Genomic DNA, 17,617 nt, shown 5'->3' with positions numbered 1-17,617 from the left:
TGAACAAGAAAAGATTGAATATATTTAATAGAGTTAATCAAGAATGTGCCAGAACAGTCAAGACAATATATTTTGTGTCTGTTTCTCTTCTACTACTTGCCGACTCAGGTATGAGGCCGGTAACATCAACAGTCAGGACAAACCCAGGCTGCCTCTCTCCTTCCACACTGAGTCCAAACCTACAGTCACTCGGTCCTGCTTGTGACAGTGGAGCCCAGTTTGCACTGCAGGATCCAGAGATGGCATCAGTGAAGCTGGAAGACTGCAGTCAAACACTGGAGCTGAATGTCAACATTAAAGATGAAGAAGAGGAGGAGGAGAAGATAAAGAAATCTGTTTCTCATGGTAAGAGCAGGGTTCTATCTATCCAAGTTTGTTGTTCGTTCCAACTTCCCACTGTGCATAAAAAGTTGCTGTAGATCTGTTTCATGATGAACTGTTTCAATGAGAAGGTAGATGTTATTTCATGCTACTGAGACTTGCATGGTTTGACACCAGTATTGCCAGCATTTGTTTTATTCACTGGGCTGTCTGGAGTGATCAGAGAGTAGACTAAAGAAGTGAAGTAGACAAACTGCCAGTGTTTTAAAGTTCTATGAAATTAGTCTGTGTTGTTACTAACCCTTGTGATAGTGAGTGGAGGATGACACGCCCCTTTTTAGCTTTAATCTCTTACCCACTTTTAGAATAGTTTTATTCCCCTGTATTGTACAGCCTACTGATATGAATACATATGTCACCCGGTACAGACAGAAGAGGACTGGCCACCCCTTTGAGCCTTGTTCCTCTCTACGTTTCTTCCTAGGTTCCTGCTTTCTAGGGAGTTTTTTGTGGCCACTATGCTTTTATATCTGCATTACTTGCTCTTTGGGGATTGAGGCAGGGTTTCTGTTAAGCACTTTGTGATAACTGCTGATGTAAGAAGGGCTTCCTAATATATACATTTGATTGACATGTATATCGCACCAACTGACTGGTTCTTCTGATGTTGTTCACACAGGAGACCATGTTGAGACATTCTCTACATCCAGAGAGCAACTGCAGGAAGATCAGAGCTAAGAGGTCTCACCACTGCCCACATTGTGAGGAGCTTTTCCCAATTCTATCAAAGCTAAAAATACACCTAAAAATACACACAGGAAAGAATCTGTATCCCTGCTCTGACTGTGGGAAGAGATTCACAACATCAGGGTCTCTGACAGTTCATCAGAGATTGCACACTGGAGAGAAGCCGTACTCCTGCTCTGACTGTGTAAGATGCTTCACAACATCAGCTCATCTAGAAGTTCATCAGAGAACACACACAGGAGAGAAGCCTTACTCCTGCTCTGACTGTGGAACAAGCTTCTCTCTACTGTGCAACTTAAAAACACATGAACATATACATACAGGAGTGAAGCCTTATTCCTGCTCTGACTGTGGAAAGAGTTTCTCTCTACTGTGCAACTTAAAAACACATAAACGTAGACATACAGGACTGAAGCCTTACCCCTGCTCTGAATGTGTAAAATGCTTCACAACATCAACTGAGCTAAAAGTTCACCAGAGAACACACACAGGAGAGAAGCCTTACTCCTGCTTTGACTGTGGGGTGAGTTTCTCCCAACGGTGCACCTTAAAACAACATGAACGTATACACACAGGAGAGAAGCCTTACTCCTGCTCTGACTGTGGAAGGATTTTCTCTCAACCGGGCCCCTTAAAAAGACATGAACGTATGCATACAGGAGTGAAGACTTACTCCTGCTCTGACTGATTAAAATGCTTCACAACATCAGGTCAGCTAGAAGTTCATCAGAGAACAGACACAGGAGAGAAGCCTTCTGCTCTTAATGTGGCAAGAGTAACTCAAGTGAAAGTCACCAAGTAGAATACTACTTGAGTAAAAGTTTTTGGTTGTAAATATACTTAAGTATTAAAACTAAAAGTATGAATAATTTCAAATTTCTTAAATTAACCTCTATGGGTTGGGTGTCCCTAAAACGGGACGGTTGTTGCTAATGTGACTATAATGACGTTGTATACAACAGCCAACTTTTCGGGGACATAGACATGTCTTTTATATGGGCAGAAAGCTTAAATTCTTGTTAATCTAACTGCATTGTCCAATTAACAGTAGCTATTACAGTGAAAAAATACCATGCTATTGTTTGAGGAGAGTGCACAACAACTTTTATCATGGCAACTGGTTTAAATACTTTCACCTCTGAAGGTAAATAATGTACTTACATTCAGTAATGTTGCCCTGATTTGTCATCCTGAGGGTCCTAGAGATAAAATGTAGCATAGTTTAGTTTGATAAAATCAGTTTTTATGTTCAAATGTAGGTACCAGGTTCTACATTTTGAACCCCTGCTGTCTCTTTGCTTCAGGTGCTGAGCTACAGGCAGTTAGATTTGGGTATGTCATTTTAGGTGAAAATGTAAAAAAAGGGTAAGATTCTTAAAAGGTTTTTAAGTGAACCAGACGACACAATTGTTTTTTTTTAAAGTACGGCTAGCCAGGAGGCTCACTCCAACACCATTTACACACTCCAACACTCCAGCACTCCAACACCATTTACACACTCCAACACCATTTACACACTCCAGCACTCCAACACCATTTACACACTCCAACACCATTTACACACTCCAACACCATTTACACACTCCAACACCATTTACACACTCCAACACCATTTACACACTCCAACACCATTTACACACTCCAACACCATTTACACACTCCAACACCATTTACACACTCCAACACCATTTACAAATGGAGCATTTGTGTTTTAGTGAGTCTGTCAGATCAGGCAGTAGGGATGACCAGGGATGTTATCTTGATAAGTGTGGGAATTGGACCATTTTCTGTCCTGGTAATCATATAAAATGTAACTAGTACTTTTGGGTGTCTGGGAAAATATATGGAGTAAAAAAGTACATTTCCTTTAGAAATTTTGTTAAATAAAAGTAAAAATTGGCCATAAAATATAAATGGTAAAGTACAAATACCCCAAAAACTTCTTAAGTAAAAATTATTTAAAGAACTACTTTACACCACTGTATGCATCCATGCTGTGTGTCAGCATTGCAGGCTGGTGGTGTGAAGGGGTGGGGTGTGTTTTCAGGAAACACATTGGCCCCCTTGATAAAAGTTGAACAATGTTTGAATGCCACAGGATATCTAAACATCATTGCCAATCAAATTTGATTTGTCACATACACATGGTTAGCAGATGTTAATGCGAGTGTAGCGAAAGGCTTGTGCTTCTAGTTCCGACAATGCAGTAATAACCAACGAGTAGTCTAACCTAACAATTTCACAACAACTACCTCATATACACAAGTGTAAAGGGATGAAGAATATGTACATAAAGATATATGAATGAGTGATGATACAGAACGGCATAGGCAAGATGCAGTAGATGGTACAGAGGACAGTATATACATATGAGATGAGTAATGTAGGGTATGTAAACATTATATTAAGTGGCATTGTTTAAAGTGGCTAGGGATACATTTTTACATATGTTTTTCCATTATTAAAGTGGCTGGAGTTGAGGTGCATCCCTTCATGGCAGCAGTGTATCCATCTGCAAAAGGATTTTTTTTCTGCAGGATTATGCCACAAGGCTTGTCCAGGAATGGTTCCAAGAACATGACAATGAATTCAGATTACTCAATTCACTGTAATTGTGCATCTGTGGGAGGAGATGGAACAAGCAATTCGGAGTAGATCCACTCCCAGCCAACTTGACACAATTGTAGGAAACATTGGAGTCAACATGGGCCATATATTTGGTCCCTGTGGAACGCTCTCAACACCTTGGACAGTCTACGCCCCAATGAATTGAGGCTGTTCTGAGGACAAAGGGAGGTGCAACTCCATATCAGAAAGGTGTTCCTAATGTTTTGTACACTCAGTGTATATCAGATAAAGATGGTGTGATGATCAGTGTTTAGCGTTAGTTTGGGTGGATTATTTTATATTACTAAACAACTTTAGTTTAATGATAAACAGGCTATGAATCGACTACTTGTTTATTAATTTGTATTTTAATATTAGATTCATTATTTTAGTCATTGATGATGAATGTATTTGAATAACTGTATTGAAGTTAATTAATCTGGCGGCAGGTAGCCTAGCGGTTAAGTGTTGGGCCAGTGACTGAAAGGTTGCTGGTTTGAATCCAGAGCCGACTAGGTGAAAAATCTGTCATTGTGCCATTGAATAAGCCAATTACCTCTTATTTGTCCTGTAAGTCGCTCTGAATAAGAGCATCTGCTAAATGACAAGAATGTAATGGGAAAAAAAATTTGAACATGAATTTATGCTGGGCAAACACTTTTTTCTCTCAAATGAAATAAACTGTTTGAAGTGAAATACTGTATATACAATACACAACATTAGAGGTACAAGACCATAGTAAACTAGACTATGTAGCTGCTGCTGTTAGTAGCCTACAGTTTCCATGCAATACAGCATGTCAAATCCCTAATGATTAGGTGTATAGGCTGCTACATTTAGTTTTTACTTGTGTCTGTCGGGAGTGATGTGTTATCAGGCTGAATACCTACCAGAGGGAAGTGGAGAGCGCGCCTTGAGCTTTGTGCGTTGTGCCCGGCCCGCCCCGCCCGACATGGTCAAGAGAGACAAAGGGCCTGCAGCAGCACTCTGATGTGAAGACCTGTACAAAAATGTACGATTGTAGTACAATGAAAAAAATATAGCATGGTATTTTCATGGAATGGCAGTGACCTAAAAACAATATATGTTTTCCATTGTACTAGAGGCCTAGGAACATAGAAGAAACTGACAGACGTGTCATAATAGCCTGGAACTAAAGCTGCACTGGGAGACACATTTGAAATTGAATACATGCATCAGGGTGGAAACAATCACAGTAAAACACAATTTAAATGTATTGTTGGAAGGGCTGTGGTCACCATTCATGTAATACATTAAATATATACATCAGATGGTTTTGGGGAGCTATTTCTTAGGGTTTTCACAGGTACATTATTTACCCATTTCAATCTTATACCAACCAACCCTATGCTTGGTGTGACTGTTATGGTCAGAGCAGACCATCTGATATGCCCTTAAATATTGTAATATGCAACCTGGAATTAAAATGTAAGAGGACCAGTGCTTCTACAGTGAAACACATCTCACATCTGTGCTGTTTGAGAGAGATGTTGTTAGACTACATTGTATCATTGTTTCCTCTTCTGAGGGCACTGGTGGGGAACAACATTTCAATTCACATAGACAATGAGTCCTTCAAGGTTTCACTATACCTGTTTGAATTATCTGTATTGTGATGATGGGGGAAATTGAATTGACAATATACAATGGGGGTTGGTAACTAGGTTTGTTCTCCAATCAATTTGTTGCTGAGTTAGTAGCTAGTCTGCGGGCCAGAACATAATTAGCCTATTAACAAATAGCCAATAGCTGCCCAATTCATAGTCCTACACAGTGTAGGCTACAATACACATTTAACACATGTGGTTAGTGGGCTAATCAATTCAATGACCATAACATAATGTCCATCTGATTACAGTGGTAAAATCACCAATGTCTATATTAATAGTCCTACCTGTTCTATTACAATATATTCATCGTATTCCTGTCATTTTAAGCCAGTGTGTCTTGTTTGCAGTGTGTCAGTTCAATCTGAAATGTCATTATGAATCTAAGCATGGTACTTTCAGAAGTAGATGTTCCACCCCAGACATGAGGCTGAAGTCTGATGCAGAAAGGAAGGTGGGCCTAAGGACTGAACACCCTATGTACTTTAGAGTAGCGATTTTAGCATGTACATATTTTATTATTATTATTTAACCTTTATTTAACTAGAAGGTTCTCATCGACTTCCACAAATCCACAAGGAGTCAGTAGAAACCATATTTGTTTAAGCAAGTCAGTCATATCAGCAGTAAATTAGGCAGAATTAACTGTTTCGCTGCCTCACTAGACTCCGGTGGCTAATAGCCAGGTGCAGCGGTGGTAAGGATTCACTCCATGGTGCTGAAAGGAAAGCTCAAGCTTTATGCTGGATTAACAAAAACTTTTAAACAAATGGTTTAATTGAGCTGTTCTTGCCACAATATGGACTTGGTCTTTTACCAAATAGGCCTATATTCTGTATACCACCCCTACCTTGTCACAACACAACTGATTTGCTCAAACACATTAAGAAGGAAATAAATTCCACCAATTCACACACATGATAATTGAAATGCATTACAGGTAACTACCTCATGAAGCTGGTTGAGAGAATGTCAAGAGTGTGCAAAGGGTGGCTACGAAGAATCTCAAATATATTATATATTTTGATTTGTTTAACACTTTTTTTGGTTAATACATTATTCCGTATGTGCTATTTCATAGTTTTGATGTCTTCACTATTATTCTACAATGTAGAAAATAGTAAAATGTATTCATATCAGTAGGCTGTACAATACAGGGGAATATAACTATTCTAAAAGTGGGTAAGAGTTGAAAGCTAAAAAGGGGCGTGTCATCCTCTAATCACTATCACAAGGGTTAGTAACTACACAGACTCATTTCATATAATTTTTTTTTTTTAATTAAATAACAGCATTTTATTAGGTACCAAAGTCCAGAGACAACATTTCCCATTCAATTCAAGAATTACCCACTATCTTCCGGATAATGTAACCAGAGAGGACGCTTGTGTTACCTTTCTCTACACCATTACAGTATTCATTTCAACATACCTTTTCCATGGCCCTTTGTTAGAGTTCAATATATACCCAAGACTATATTGAGGGTCAGACTGTTGTAATGTCCAGTTTATTATGTAAATAGTCTTGTAGAACTCTGGTACTGATGGTCCATTTGAGGGTGAGTCATTGATATGAATGTTTAGAGTGAAAGAACTGTGACCTCACATGTGATGGCCCACATCTACCACAACCTTTCCTATTGTGTTAGTCAGCACCACAGCATTTTAGCAGCCATTGTTCAAAATGTGTTCATACAAACAGTACGATGGGAGGGGATGTAGCATGCACAGGGGAGGACCAGGAGGTTGATCTCAGACTTCTATTTAGAACTGGGATTCTATCCAGAGTTGATTGACTGACAGTGAGGACAAACCTGGCCTGCCTCTCTCCTTCCACACTCCAATTTACAACATAACATACATAGGCATTTCATCATTAAGTCCTTTAGGAAATAATGTCTGGAGGGTGAAAATCCAAATAAATGACATTATTACGTGTTCCACCACCCATGTTATTTACATTATTAAATGTCCATGTGGGCTCTGCTATGTCGGTAAAACCTCCCGCTCTCTCAAACAGAGAATTAGTGAACATAAAAGTTAAATCAGGAGAAACGACAGGGATTATCCAGTCGCTGTACATTTCAATGACCTGAAGCATGACATTTCCACCTTTAGATTTTGTGGCATAGAGAAAGTTAAGATATCAGACAGGGGAGGAGATATTAATAATACTCTGAGTAAAAGAGAATGTTTTTGGATTTTCAACCTCCAAACATTATTTCCTAAAGGACTTAATGATGAAATGCCTATGTATGTTATGTTGTGAATTTGAACATGAATTATGTGCCTATTGAAGATTACTCTGATGTTTTTCGTACGATGTACCCAATGATTAATGAAAACTTACTATGTCCTCATTGTGGTTTTACAGACGTGTTTAATACATCTTATTTATACACTTCTGTAATATTTATGAAATGCATATTGTTATATTTGGTAGCACTTATTTGTTTTTCCTTTGCCTCCGACCCCTTTCGATGTGTGGAACGGATGTGGGTGGGGCTAGGTCTACATAAGGGTGCTAATTTTAAAAAATTGACAATAGCTCTGACGGAGGTGGTGAGGCCGATACGTAAAGCTCATTAAATATCAGTGATACTACCAAGAGCAGTGTGCGGTTTCCTTTTTCCTTCATACCACCTTTATCAAACTCCAGAAAAACACCTTTTATACCACCTTTGTATAACACCTTTATTCAACTCCAGAAAAACACCTTTAATACCATAAAAAAAAAAAAAACTTTATTTGATGAGGCAAGTCAGTTAAGAACAAATTATTATTTACAATGACGGTCTATTGGGGTCATTGTAGGTTAACTGCCCTGTTCAGAACAACAGATTTTTTACCTTGTCAGCTCAGGGATTTGATCCAGCAACCTTCCAGTTACTGGCCCCAAGCTCTAACCACAAAAACCTTCACATGACCCTACAAAGGGCTTTGGTACCTGTCATAGAAAAATTAACTTCACTGGATTTTGAAATACTAAAATTGATTCTAGAACACCTGCTGCCCCGAGATTATCAGACTCCGGTAGCTTCTTATTGTTGAAAGACAACAATCGTTTTTTTTTTCACCTCTTCCACACTGACTTTACGGAATTCAAAAGTACATTTCTTGTCTTTCATAATTTGGTCAGATATACTTGGATGTGTAGTGTCAGCGTTTGTTGCTGGCATGTCATCCCTAAGTTTGTTTGTCTTGGCAATAGCAGTGGGTTTTGTGATGAATGAGACATCTGATTCAATGTATGAAGGAGCTGAGTTAGCTTTTTCCCCCAGAATTTTGTTGAATGTGCTCCAAAGCTTTTTACTATAATTCTTTATATAATTTATCTTGGTTTCATAGTATAGTTTACTTTTATTTAGTTTAGTCACACGCTTTCTTAATTTGCAGTACATTTGCCAATCAGTTGGGCTGCCAGACTTATTTGCCATACCTTTTGCCTCATCCCTCTCAACCCATACAATTGTTCACTTCCTCATCAATCCAAGGAGATTTAACCGTTTTACAGTCATTTCCTTAATAGGTGAGTGCTTATTAGTAACTGGAATAATCAATTTCATAAATGTGTCAAGTCCAGCGTCTGGTTGCTCCTCAGTACACTCCACAGACCAGCACATATTATAGAAATAGCATTTCACAATCAACATCTTGATAAACTCTATGCAAAGGAGATGTGTCCTGGCAGAGGCTACGACCCCCTTCTCTTGTAATGGGGTAGAACCTTCCCAAGGATGCCGGAATGCACGGACGGTGTTAGTGGAAGAACAGGAAGTTCCGGGCAGGCGCGCACCATTCTCCAGTGTAAAGAAAGCGCCAGAACGGTGCAGTCAAGAAGATAACCTTCGTGTCCGTTTCTATTTATTACTACAGGTATGTAATAGCACGTTTAAACTTTCTAAAGAATATATTTACTTGAGATTTCTGAATTCGTTCACGAGCTCGTAAAATGGCGGCGTCACTCGGTCTGCGTCAATTTCTTTTATTGCAACAATAATAACAAAATTACACATCAATACAGGGACATTCCTGTGAATACAATGATAAAAAGTCCAGGCAGAGGGAGACAATTTCATAGTTGCACTACTGTTTTGAAGCTGAATGTAATGATTATCAGTTTTCTACATGTGTACTAATATTCAGACACATTACGTTGTTTCTATCTTTATCTATAAATGTTACTATGGTGTGAACAGACATACTATTGGTTTTGATTGAAATAATACAGCGAAGACGAGGTTATTAAGGAAAATAGTACATAGTGCTGCCTAAAACAAAAGGCAACCTTGTACTAAATGTTTTTTGAGTCATTTATGCGAATTCAGGAAATCTATAGATTAAGTGCACTTAAGTTGTGTAGCCTGGTTTAAATTGTAAACTTTGTCTAATGTGAATTAATTCATGTTTTGTTGTCAATGTTTAGCTACCAGATCTATTGAAATGAGATCAGTGCTTGACTTGGACAGGAGCTCACCGGAGCTGAGTACCGGCACCTCAAATGTCTACTGTTTGAGCTCATGTTCCTCTTATAGAATATTAGCTCAACAGTATTGTGGTGCTCCTGCACCTAAATTGAAACAATATTTTTAGAGAATAAAGAAAGTGCCATAACTGTCAAGACTAACTTTTGTATCCGTTTCTCTTTATTACTTCAGGCCAACTCAGATTAAGTCTGAGGGCGGAAACATCAACAGTGAGGACAAACCCAGCCTGCCTCTCTCCTTCCACACGGAGTCCAAGCATACAGTCACTGGGTCCTGATTGTGACCGCGAGGCCCAGTTTGCACCGCAGGATCCAGAGATGGCATCAGTGAAGCTGGAAGACTGCAGTCAAACACTGGAGCTGAATGTCAACATTAAAGATGAAGAAGAGGAGGAGAAGATTGGGAAATCTGTTTCTCATGGTAAGAGCAGGTTTTATCTCACTAAGTTTGTGCTATTCATTCCAAATTCCCACTGTGTATGAAAGTTGCAGTAGAACTGTTTCATGATGAACTGTTTCAATGAGAAGGTAGATGTTATTTCATGCTACTGACACTTGCATGGTTTGACACCAGTATTGCCAGCATTCGTTTTACTCACTGGGCTATCTGGAGTGATCACTAAATAATTGAAGTAGTGTTTTAAAGTTCTATGAAATGAGCCTGTGGAGTTACTAAACCTTGTGATAGTGAGTAGAGGATGACACGCCCCATCTTACCCACTTTTAGAAAAGATTTATTCCCCTTTTGTATTGCACAGCCTTCTTATATGAATACATACAGTGCATTCGGAAAGTATTCAGACCCCTTGACTTTTTCCACATTTTGTTACATTACAGCCTTATTCTAAAATTGATTAAATAAAAAAATATTCATCAATGTTCCTCACAAAGGAAACAGTTTTTTTTAGAAATGTTTGTACATGTATTAAAAATTCAAAACAGAAATACCTTTATTTACATAAGTATTCAGGCCCTTTGCTATGAGACTTGACATTGAGCTCAGGTGCATCCTGTTTCCATTAGATATGTTTCTACGGCTTGATTGTTGTCAACCTGTGGTAAATTCAATTGATTGGACATGATTTAGAAAGGTACACACCTGTCTATATAAGGTCCCACATTTGTCAGTGCATGTCAGAGTAAAAACCAAGCCATGAGGTCGACGGAATTGTCCGTAGAGCTCCATGAAAGGATTATGTTGAGGCACAGATCTGGGGAAGGAAACCAAAACATTTCCAAATAAAACGTGTAATATGCAGATAAAGCAGATACCTCTAAGAACTAGAGCCAATAAAAATCGAGGATTTACAGTTCCAATGATTCTAGAATATCACCGGTTTGGAAAAACTCACAAAACGGATCTCAAATATTATGAAACTCTGGGGCTTTCTTTTTCACTATATAAATAGATTATTCAAGAGTCAGACTTGACGTTAATTATTTTAACCAATGACCAAGTGAGGGGGAACTCACATACTTCCAGTGGAGAGCAATTGAACTTCTAGCTTGTAATAGCCAGAGGTCAAACATTTTCTTTTCTCTCCTATGTAAAGAGATATTCTCTGGGTAAAGATTTAGGAGGCATAGTTTAGGGATTAGTGGTATTGGGGTAGAGGTCATCTTAGAGATATAGCGCAGTACTGAGCTCCAAAACGTTTGTATCTCAGCACATTCCTCCAGGCAATGATACAAGGTACCTAAATGCGTGTTACACTTAACACACAGGTCTGAGGTATTAGGGTCAAATTTGTGGGGCTTAACAAGGGTGATACATGTTCTCATTGTCCAATTGTATTGCAACAATCTCAGGGGGATGTTTATTGTCTGGGTCTGAGCTCGAGAGCATATCATACCCCAATACACTGTACATATCCAAAAGTGGACCTAGAAGTTTGTCCTTAAATATCTATTGGGAGCCCATCTGGACCTGCCTCTTTACCTCCCTTCCTATTGAAAATAGCATCAGATATTTCAACACCATCCAATTCCTTTTCCAGATCCAATTTAGTGTCTGAAATAGAGGCAACATCAAGACCTGATTAGTTCTCAGGAGATTCAGAGTTGTAAAGTGTGTTGTAGTAGGAAGCAAATGTTTGGTTTATTTCCACAGGATCCATTAATAATTGTCCTGTTAATTATGAATTGCATGAATGGCTCAGTCTGAATTGAACTTCTTAATGCGCCAGGCCAGCAATTTACCAGGTTTTTCACCTTGATCATAGAAGGACTGTTTCAGCCTAGTTAAACTGTTTTCAGCCTTTGAGGTGGAAAGTTATTTATACTGAGATTTAGGAGCAAATAATTCCTTGTTTACTTTAACTGAGTTATCTAAAAAATTTCTTTGAGTTGATTTGAAACTGGTAGAATATATAGTTTGCCCCCAAATACATGCTTAGGGGGCTTTCAATCTGGTACTCACTGACGTTTGGTTAGTGTTCAATACATGACAAGATCCTGAGGGCCATTGTTCTGCCATTCATCCGCCGCCATCACCTCATGTTTCATCATGACAATGCGCAGCCCGATGTCGCAAGACTCTGTACACAATTGAAAATGCTGAACATGTCCCAATTCCATGGCCTGCGTACTCACCAGACATGTCACCCTTTGAGCATGTTCGGGATGGTCTGGAGCGACGTGTACGACAGCTTATTCCAGTTCCCTCCTATATCCAGGAATTTCGCACAACCATTGAAGAGGAGTGGGACAACATTCCAGATGCCACAATCAACAGCCTGAATAACTCTATGTAAAGGAGATGTGTCCTGGAGGAGGCAGTTGCAGCTACCCACTTCTCCAGTGCTTCATTTGTTTGTAATTTGGGAGGTGCTGGAACCAAAAGTGAATCCAAGAGGGTGGTGACCTGGGGGGCTCTGAGGTACCAGAACACATGAAATAAAATACCTTTTTAATAAAGCATTGCATGCATTATCATGGCTTTAGCGTACTGGCAAAGAGCAGTGGTGTGGAGCCGCTTGCAGAATTTGCACACATGGAGTACATTTATTGTAGCCTGGAGTCCGGGAAAAATGTGGCCTTTTATAAATGGATTTCATGCGGTTCTACATAATTTTAGATAGCTGGAGACTTTTGCAGAATCTTTTTTAATACCTCACAAATGACCAAAATGACAGACTGCTTTGACACTGACAAACTGAGACTCTGAGGTCAATAAAAATGACCGTGTCGCTAATCCATCAATAGCCTAGGCCAGGTGTGAGGAGAAACACATTGTACAATATGAGGAGGAAGTTATAGTCCTAACTTCTTGTCAATAGGGGGGGCCATTTCGACTTTGTAAAAATTTCGTTCCCAAATTAAACTGCCTCGTACTCAATTCTTGCTCGTACAATATGCATATTATTATTACTATTGGATAGAAAACACTCTCTAGTTTCTAAAACCGTTTGAATTATATCTGTGAGTAAAACAGAACTCGAGTTGGAGCAATCTTCCTGTCAGGAAGTGAGAAATCTGAAATTGGGAACTCTGTTCCTGGGTCAGTTAAATAATTTGCAATTATTCTATTGGTCGACAAGCACTGCATACGATTTCCCCTAGATGTCAGCAAGCGTTGAGAATTGAAATGGTGTTGCTAGGTAGATCTGAGGCAGTATAAATAGGCTTGGCACGAGGGGTGCACCCTTTTCATCGTTCGCCATGACGCAAGACAGACCTCAGGATGGCATTCTGAGAAGCTCACGTTATCGGCGTTAGATATATCCGGCTCTGATTTTATTCGATATAGGTGTTAGAAACATCATAACGTAGTTATTTTAAACCGAGTTATATCAGTTTATATGAGTATATTGCGATTTTCGGAATTTTCTTTGTCCTGCGTTTTGAAGAGTTGGGCATGTCTGGGCCACATAGCTAATGTTTGCTGCTAATTACATGGTTGAAGACGACATTCTACAGCCGAGCAACGATTATTATGGACAAAGTACACCTTGCCCAAGATTCTGATGGAAGCTCAACAAATAGTAAGAAGTCTTTGCTGTTAATTCGTATTTATGTTGAAAAATGTTAAACAATAATTCCGCCATTAATTTCGGCACGGTCTCGCTGTAACGCACACTGTATGTCGTAGTAACGTTAATTTTAAAAATCTAACACAGCGGTTGCATTAAGAACTAATGTATCTTTCATTTGCTGTCCAATCTGTATTTTTTAGTCAAGTTTACGATTAGTTATTGATTAGATTAGGTGCCTCTCCAAGATGGCGCCGGACAGATTGCTTGAAGTTTGGCTACTGTTGACATTGTATAACCACGATTTGTGCCGCTACATATGCACATTTTCGAACAAACCCTTTATGCATTGTGTAATATGATGTTACAGGACTGTCATCTGATGAAGTTTATGAAGGTTAGTCAAAAATTGTATATCTTTTGCTGGTTTGTTACGATCGCTAACCTTTGCTGCTAGTAAATGGCTTGTGTTTCTGGCTATTGTGGTAAGCTAATATAATGCTATATTGTGTTTTCGCTGTAAAACACTTAAAAAATCGGAAATATTGGCTGGATTCACAAGATGTTTGTCTTTCATTTGCTGTACACCATATATTTTTCAGAAATGTTTTATGATGAGTATTTAGGTATTTGACGTTGGTCTCTGTAATTATTCTGGCTGCTTCGGCGCTATTTCAGAATGCAGCTGCAATGTAGAACTGTGATTTATACCTGAAATATGCAAATTTTTCTAACAAAACATATGCTATACAATAAATCTGTTATCAGACTGTCATCTGATTAAGTTGTTTCTTGGTTAGTGACTATTTATATCTTTATTTGGTCGAATTTGTGATAGCTACCTATGCAGGGAAAAAAATGGTGGGGAAAAAAAGTTGTGTCTTTTGCTATGGTGGTTAGCTAATAGAAATACATATTGTGTCTTCCCTGTAAAACATTTTAAAAATCAGAAATGATGGCTGGATTCACAAGATGTGTATCTTTCATTTGGTGTCTTGGACTTGTGATTTCATGAACATTTTATTATATGATATCCCTGTGGCTTTAGGCTAGGCTATGCTAGTCAGCTTTTTTGATGGGGGGGATCCCGGATCCGGGTTTGTGACTCGTTAGAGGCTAAACAAGCTTTCCAGTTTCACTGACTCACCCAATAATGTGCAGCTCACTCACCAGCCAAAAGCTTCTCTCTCTTGCTTTACTTTGTAAAACTATGCTGTTCGCTCAATAGGCCTATTTGGAAGTTGATAACTTGGTAACAGACAGATTAGTATGTTCTATTCAGCAGGATCTATTTGCTTTACAACCTGTGTTTTCTAGCGACTTGTATTAGAAATATTGTAGGAAATAAATGATGAAGTGCAATGCTGGAGAGATGAGTTGCCGGCTCATGTCTATAACAGCACAGAGAGGGAGAGAGATCATAGAAAGTGAATCTCATTTTAGTTCTGTGAGAGATACAGGCGTGCTTCTCTCTCACCACAGTAATGGTCACGCCTTGGTCTAAATAGGCTACAATGTTGCATAAACCCGGGACGGCCCAACATGAATCAATTCTTAGAATATCAGGCACGTTTTCACATTACGTTTTTTAGGAGGCATGACAATTACAGAGAAATCCAAATGTAACTACTCTGATTGCTTTTATTAGGATTTTTACATTGCAAATAGTGGAAATTTATTTTTGAAGTACCGCTCTTCTCATATAATGGGGTAGGGACATAATAATTCCTGAAAGCACAGAGGGTTGCACCTTATTTTTTTATAACTAAACCGGTCGTTTCCAATGGGAAGAGATGAGTCATAGTGGGCAGAGCCAAGCACAAGCTAGCGAGATCCTATTGGCACGTCCTAGCACACATCTGCATATTTCTATTAGGGAACGCCTCCTCTGTGAATATTTATTATGGATCCCCATTAGCTGCTGCTGTTTTTTTTAAATCAAATTTTTCTGCATACTTGTGGAATAGAGTTCCATGCAGTCATGGCTCTATGTAGTACTGTGCGCCTCCCATAGTCTGTTCTGGGGCATAGCGGGCAGAGCCAAGCACAAGGTAACGAGATCCTATTAGTGTGTTCTAGCACACATCTGCATATTTCTGTTAGGGAACACCACCTCTGTGAAGCGCCCGTGTGCAATAACTCAAGTCACCTTTGCGTTCCTTCTAAACAAAGCAATTTATTTAAATAATATATAAAAAATAAACTTCTGCAAAGGGTAATGTCTACAAAACGTAGTCCACTCAGTTCATAACAGAATTTAGTTTGCAGTGAGTGGAAACGCTAAGCGGATGCTTCACATTTATACATCCGGTGAAATATCTGTCTCATTGTTCTATCTGTGGCTGCACTGTGGTAGTGGGGGAACAGGAAGTTCCAGACAGGCACGCACCATTCTTCAGAATCAAGAAAGTGCAAGAACTGTTATGTTAAGAAGATAACCCTTGTGTCCGTTTCTATTTATTACTACAGGTATGTAATGGCACGTTTAAACTTTTTAATTTCGAAAGAACATGTCATTCCATGCTAGGTAACATCCGTTAAGGTATTATCACGTTTGGTAAAGGGTTATTATTTTTGTGTCAAACCGAGTGAATGTGATACACAGATATTCACATAGCTAGACAGTTTGGGTTTGTCTGAATGGATGTACATAATTTCCTCAAGGTCATTTAATAAAGAATCCATTTATTTGAGATTTCTGAGTTCGTTTAGCATGTTATTGGTTTTGTGTAAAATTCACGAACTGGTAAAATGGCGGCGCCGACTCGGTCTGCGTCAACGAACTAAAATGCGCGTGCAGATAGACAATTTCACGGTCACAATACAGTTTTGAAGCTTAAAACTTCTTAGGGCTGCAATCCCGTTAAGGGGATCGATATGACAACAGCCAGTGAAAGTGCAGGGCGCCAAATTCAAACAACAGAAATCTCATAATTAAAATTCCTCAAACATACAAGTATTTTACACCATTTTAAAGATAAACTTGTTGTTAATCCCACCACAGTGTCCGATTTCAAAAAGGCTTTACAGCGAAGCACCACAAACGATTATGTTAGGTCACTGCCAAAACACAGCCATTTTTCCAGCCAAAGACAGGAGTCACAATAAGCAGAAATAGAGAGAAAATTAATCACTAACCTTTGATGATCTTCATCAGATGACACTCATAGGACTTCATGTTACACAATACATGTATGTTTTGTACGGTAAAGTTCATATTTATATTAAAAAATCTCAGTATACATTGGCGCTTTATGTTCAGTAGTTCCAAAAAATCCGGTGATTTTGCAGAGAGCCACATCAATTTCCAGAAATACTCATAATAAACTTTGATCAAAGATCAAGTGTAATACGTGGACTTTTAGATCCACTTCTCCTTAATGCAACCGCTGTGTCAGATTTCAAAAAGGCAAACCATGCAATAATCTGAGGTCGGCGCTCAGAGCCCAATCAATCCATACAGGTACCCGCCATATTGTGCAGTCAACAGAAGTCAGAAATAACATTATAAATATTCACTTACCTTTAATGATCTTCATCAGAATGCACTCCCAGGAATCCCAGTTCCACAATAAATGTTTGATTTGTTCTGTAATATCCATAATTTATGTCCAAATAGCTACTTTTGTTAGCGCGTTTGGTAAACAAATCCAAAGTCACGAAGTGCGTTCACTAAAAGCAGACGAAATGTCAAAGAGTTCCGTAACAGTCAGTAGAAACATGTCAAACGATGTATTGAATCAATCTTTAGGATGTTTTTAACATAACTCTTCAATAATGTTCCAACCGGAGAATTCCTTTGTCTTCAGAAATGCGATAGAACAGAGCTCGCTCTCACATGAACGCACATGTTCAGGT

General features: G+C 38.8%; 1 protein-coding gene across 1 annotated transcript in view; it reads left to right on the top strand.

The window, feature by feature from the left end:
• The first annotated feature begins 9,976 nt into the window (after nucleotides 1-9,976).
• LOC129844371 (zinc finger protein 501-like) overlaps nucleotides 9,977-17,617 on the top strand; it is a 44,665-nt gene continuing 37,024 nt past the window's right edge. Inside the window, exon 1 of the mRNA XM_055912692.1 lies at nucleotides 9,977-10,209. Coding sequence (XP_055768667.1) covers nucleotides 10,107-10,209 — 103 coding nt within the window. The 5' untranslated portion in view covers nucleotides 9,977-10,106. The remainder of the gene's footprint in view (nucleotides 10,210-17,617) is intronic.

Source organism: Salvelinus fontinalis, unplaced genomic scaffold (genome assembly GCF_029448725.1).
Source record: "Salvelinus fontinalis isolate EN_2023a unplaced genomic scaffold, ASM2944872v1 scaffold_0200, whole genome shotgun sequence".
NCBI classification, from domain to species: Eukaryota; Metazoa; Chordata; class Actinopteri; order Salmoniformes; family Salmonidae; genus Salvelinus; species Salvelinus fontinalis.
This window is presented reverse-complemented; position numbering and strand designations above follow the sequence as displayed.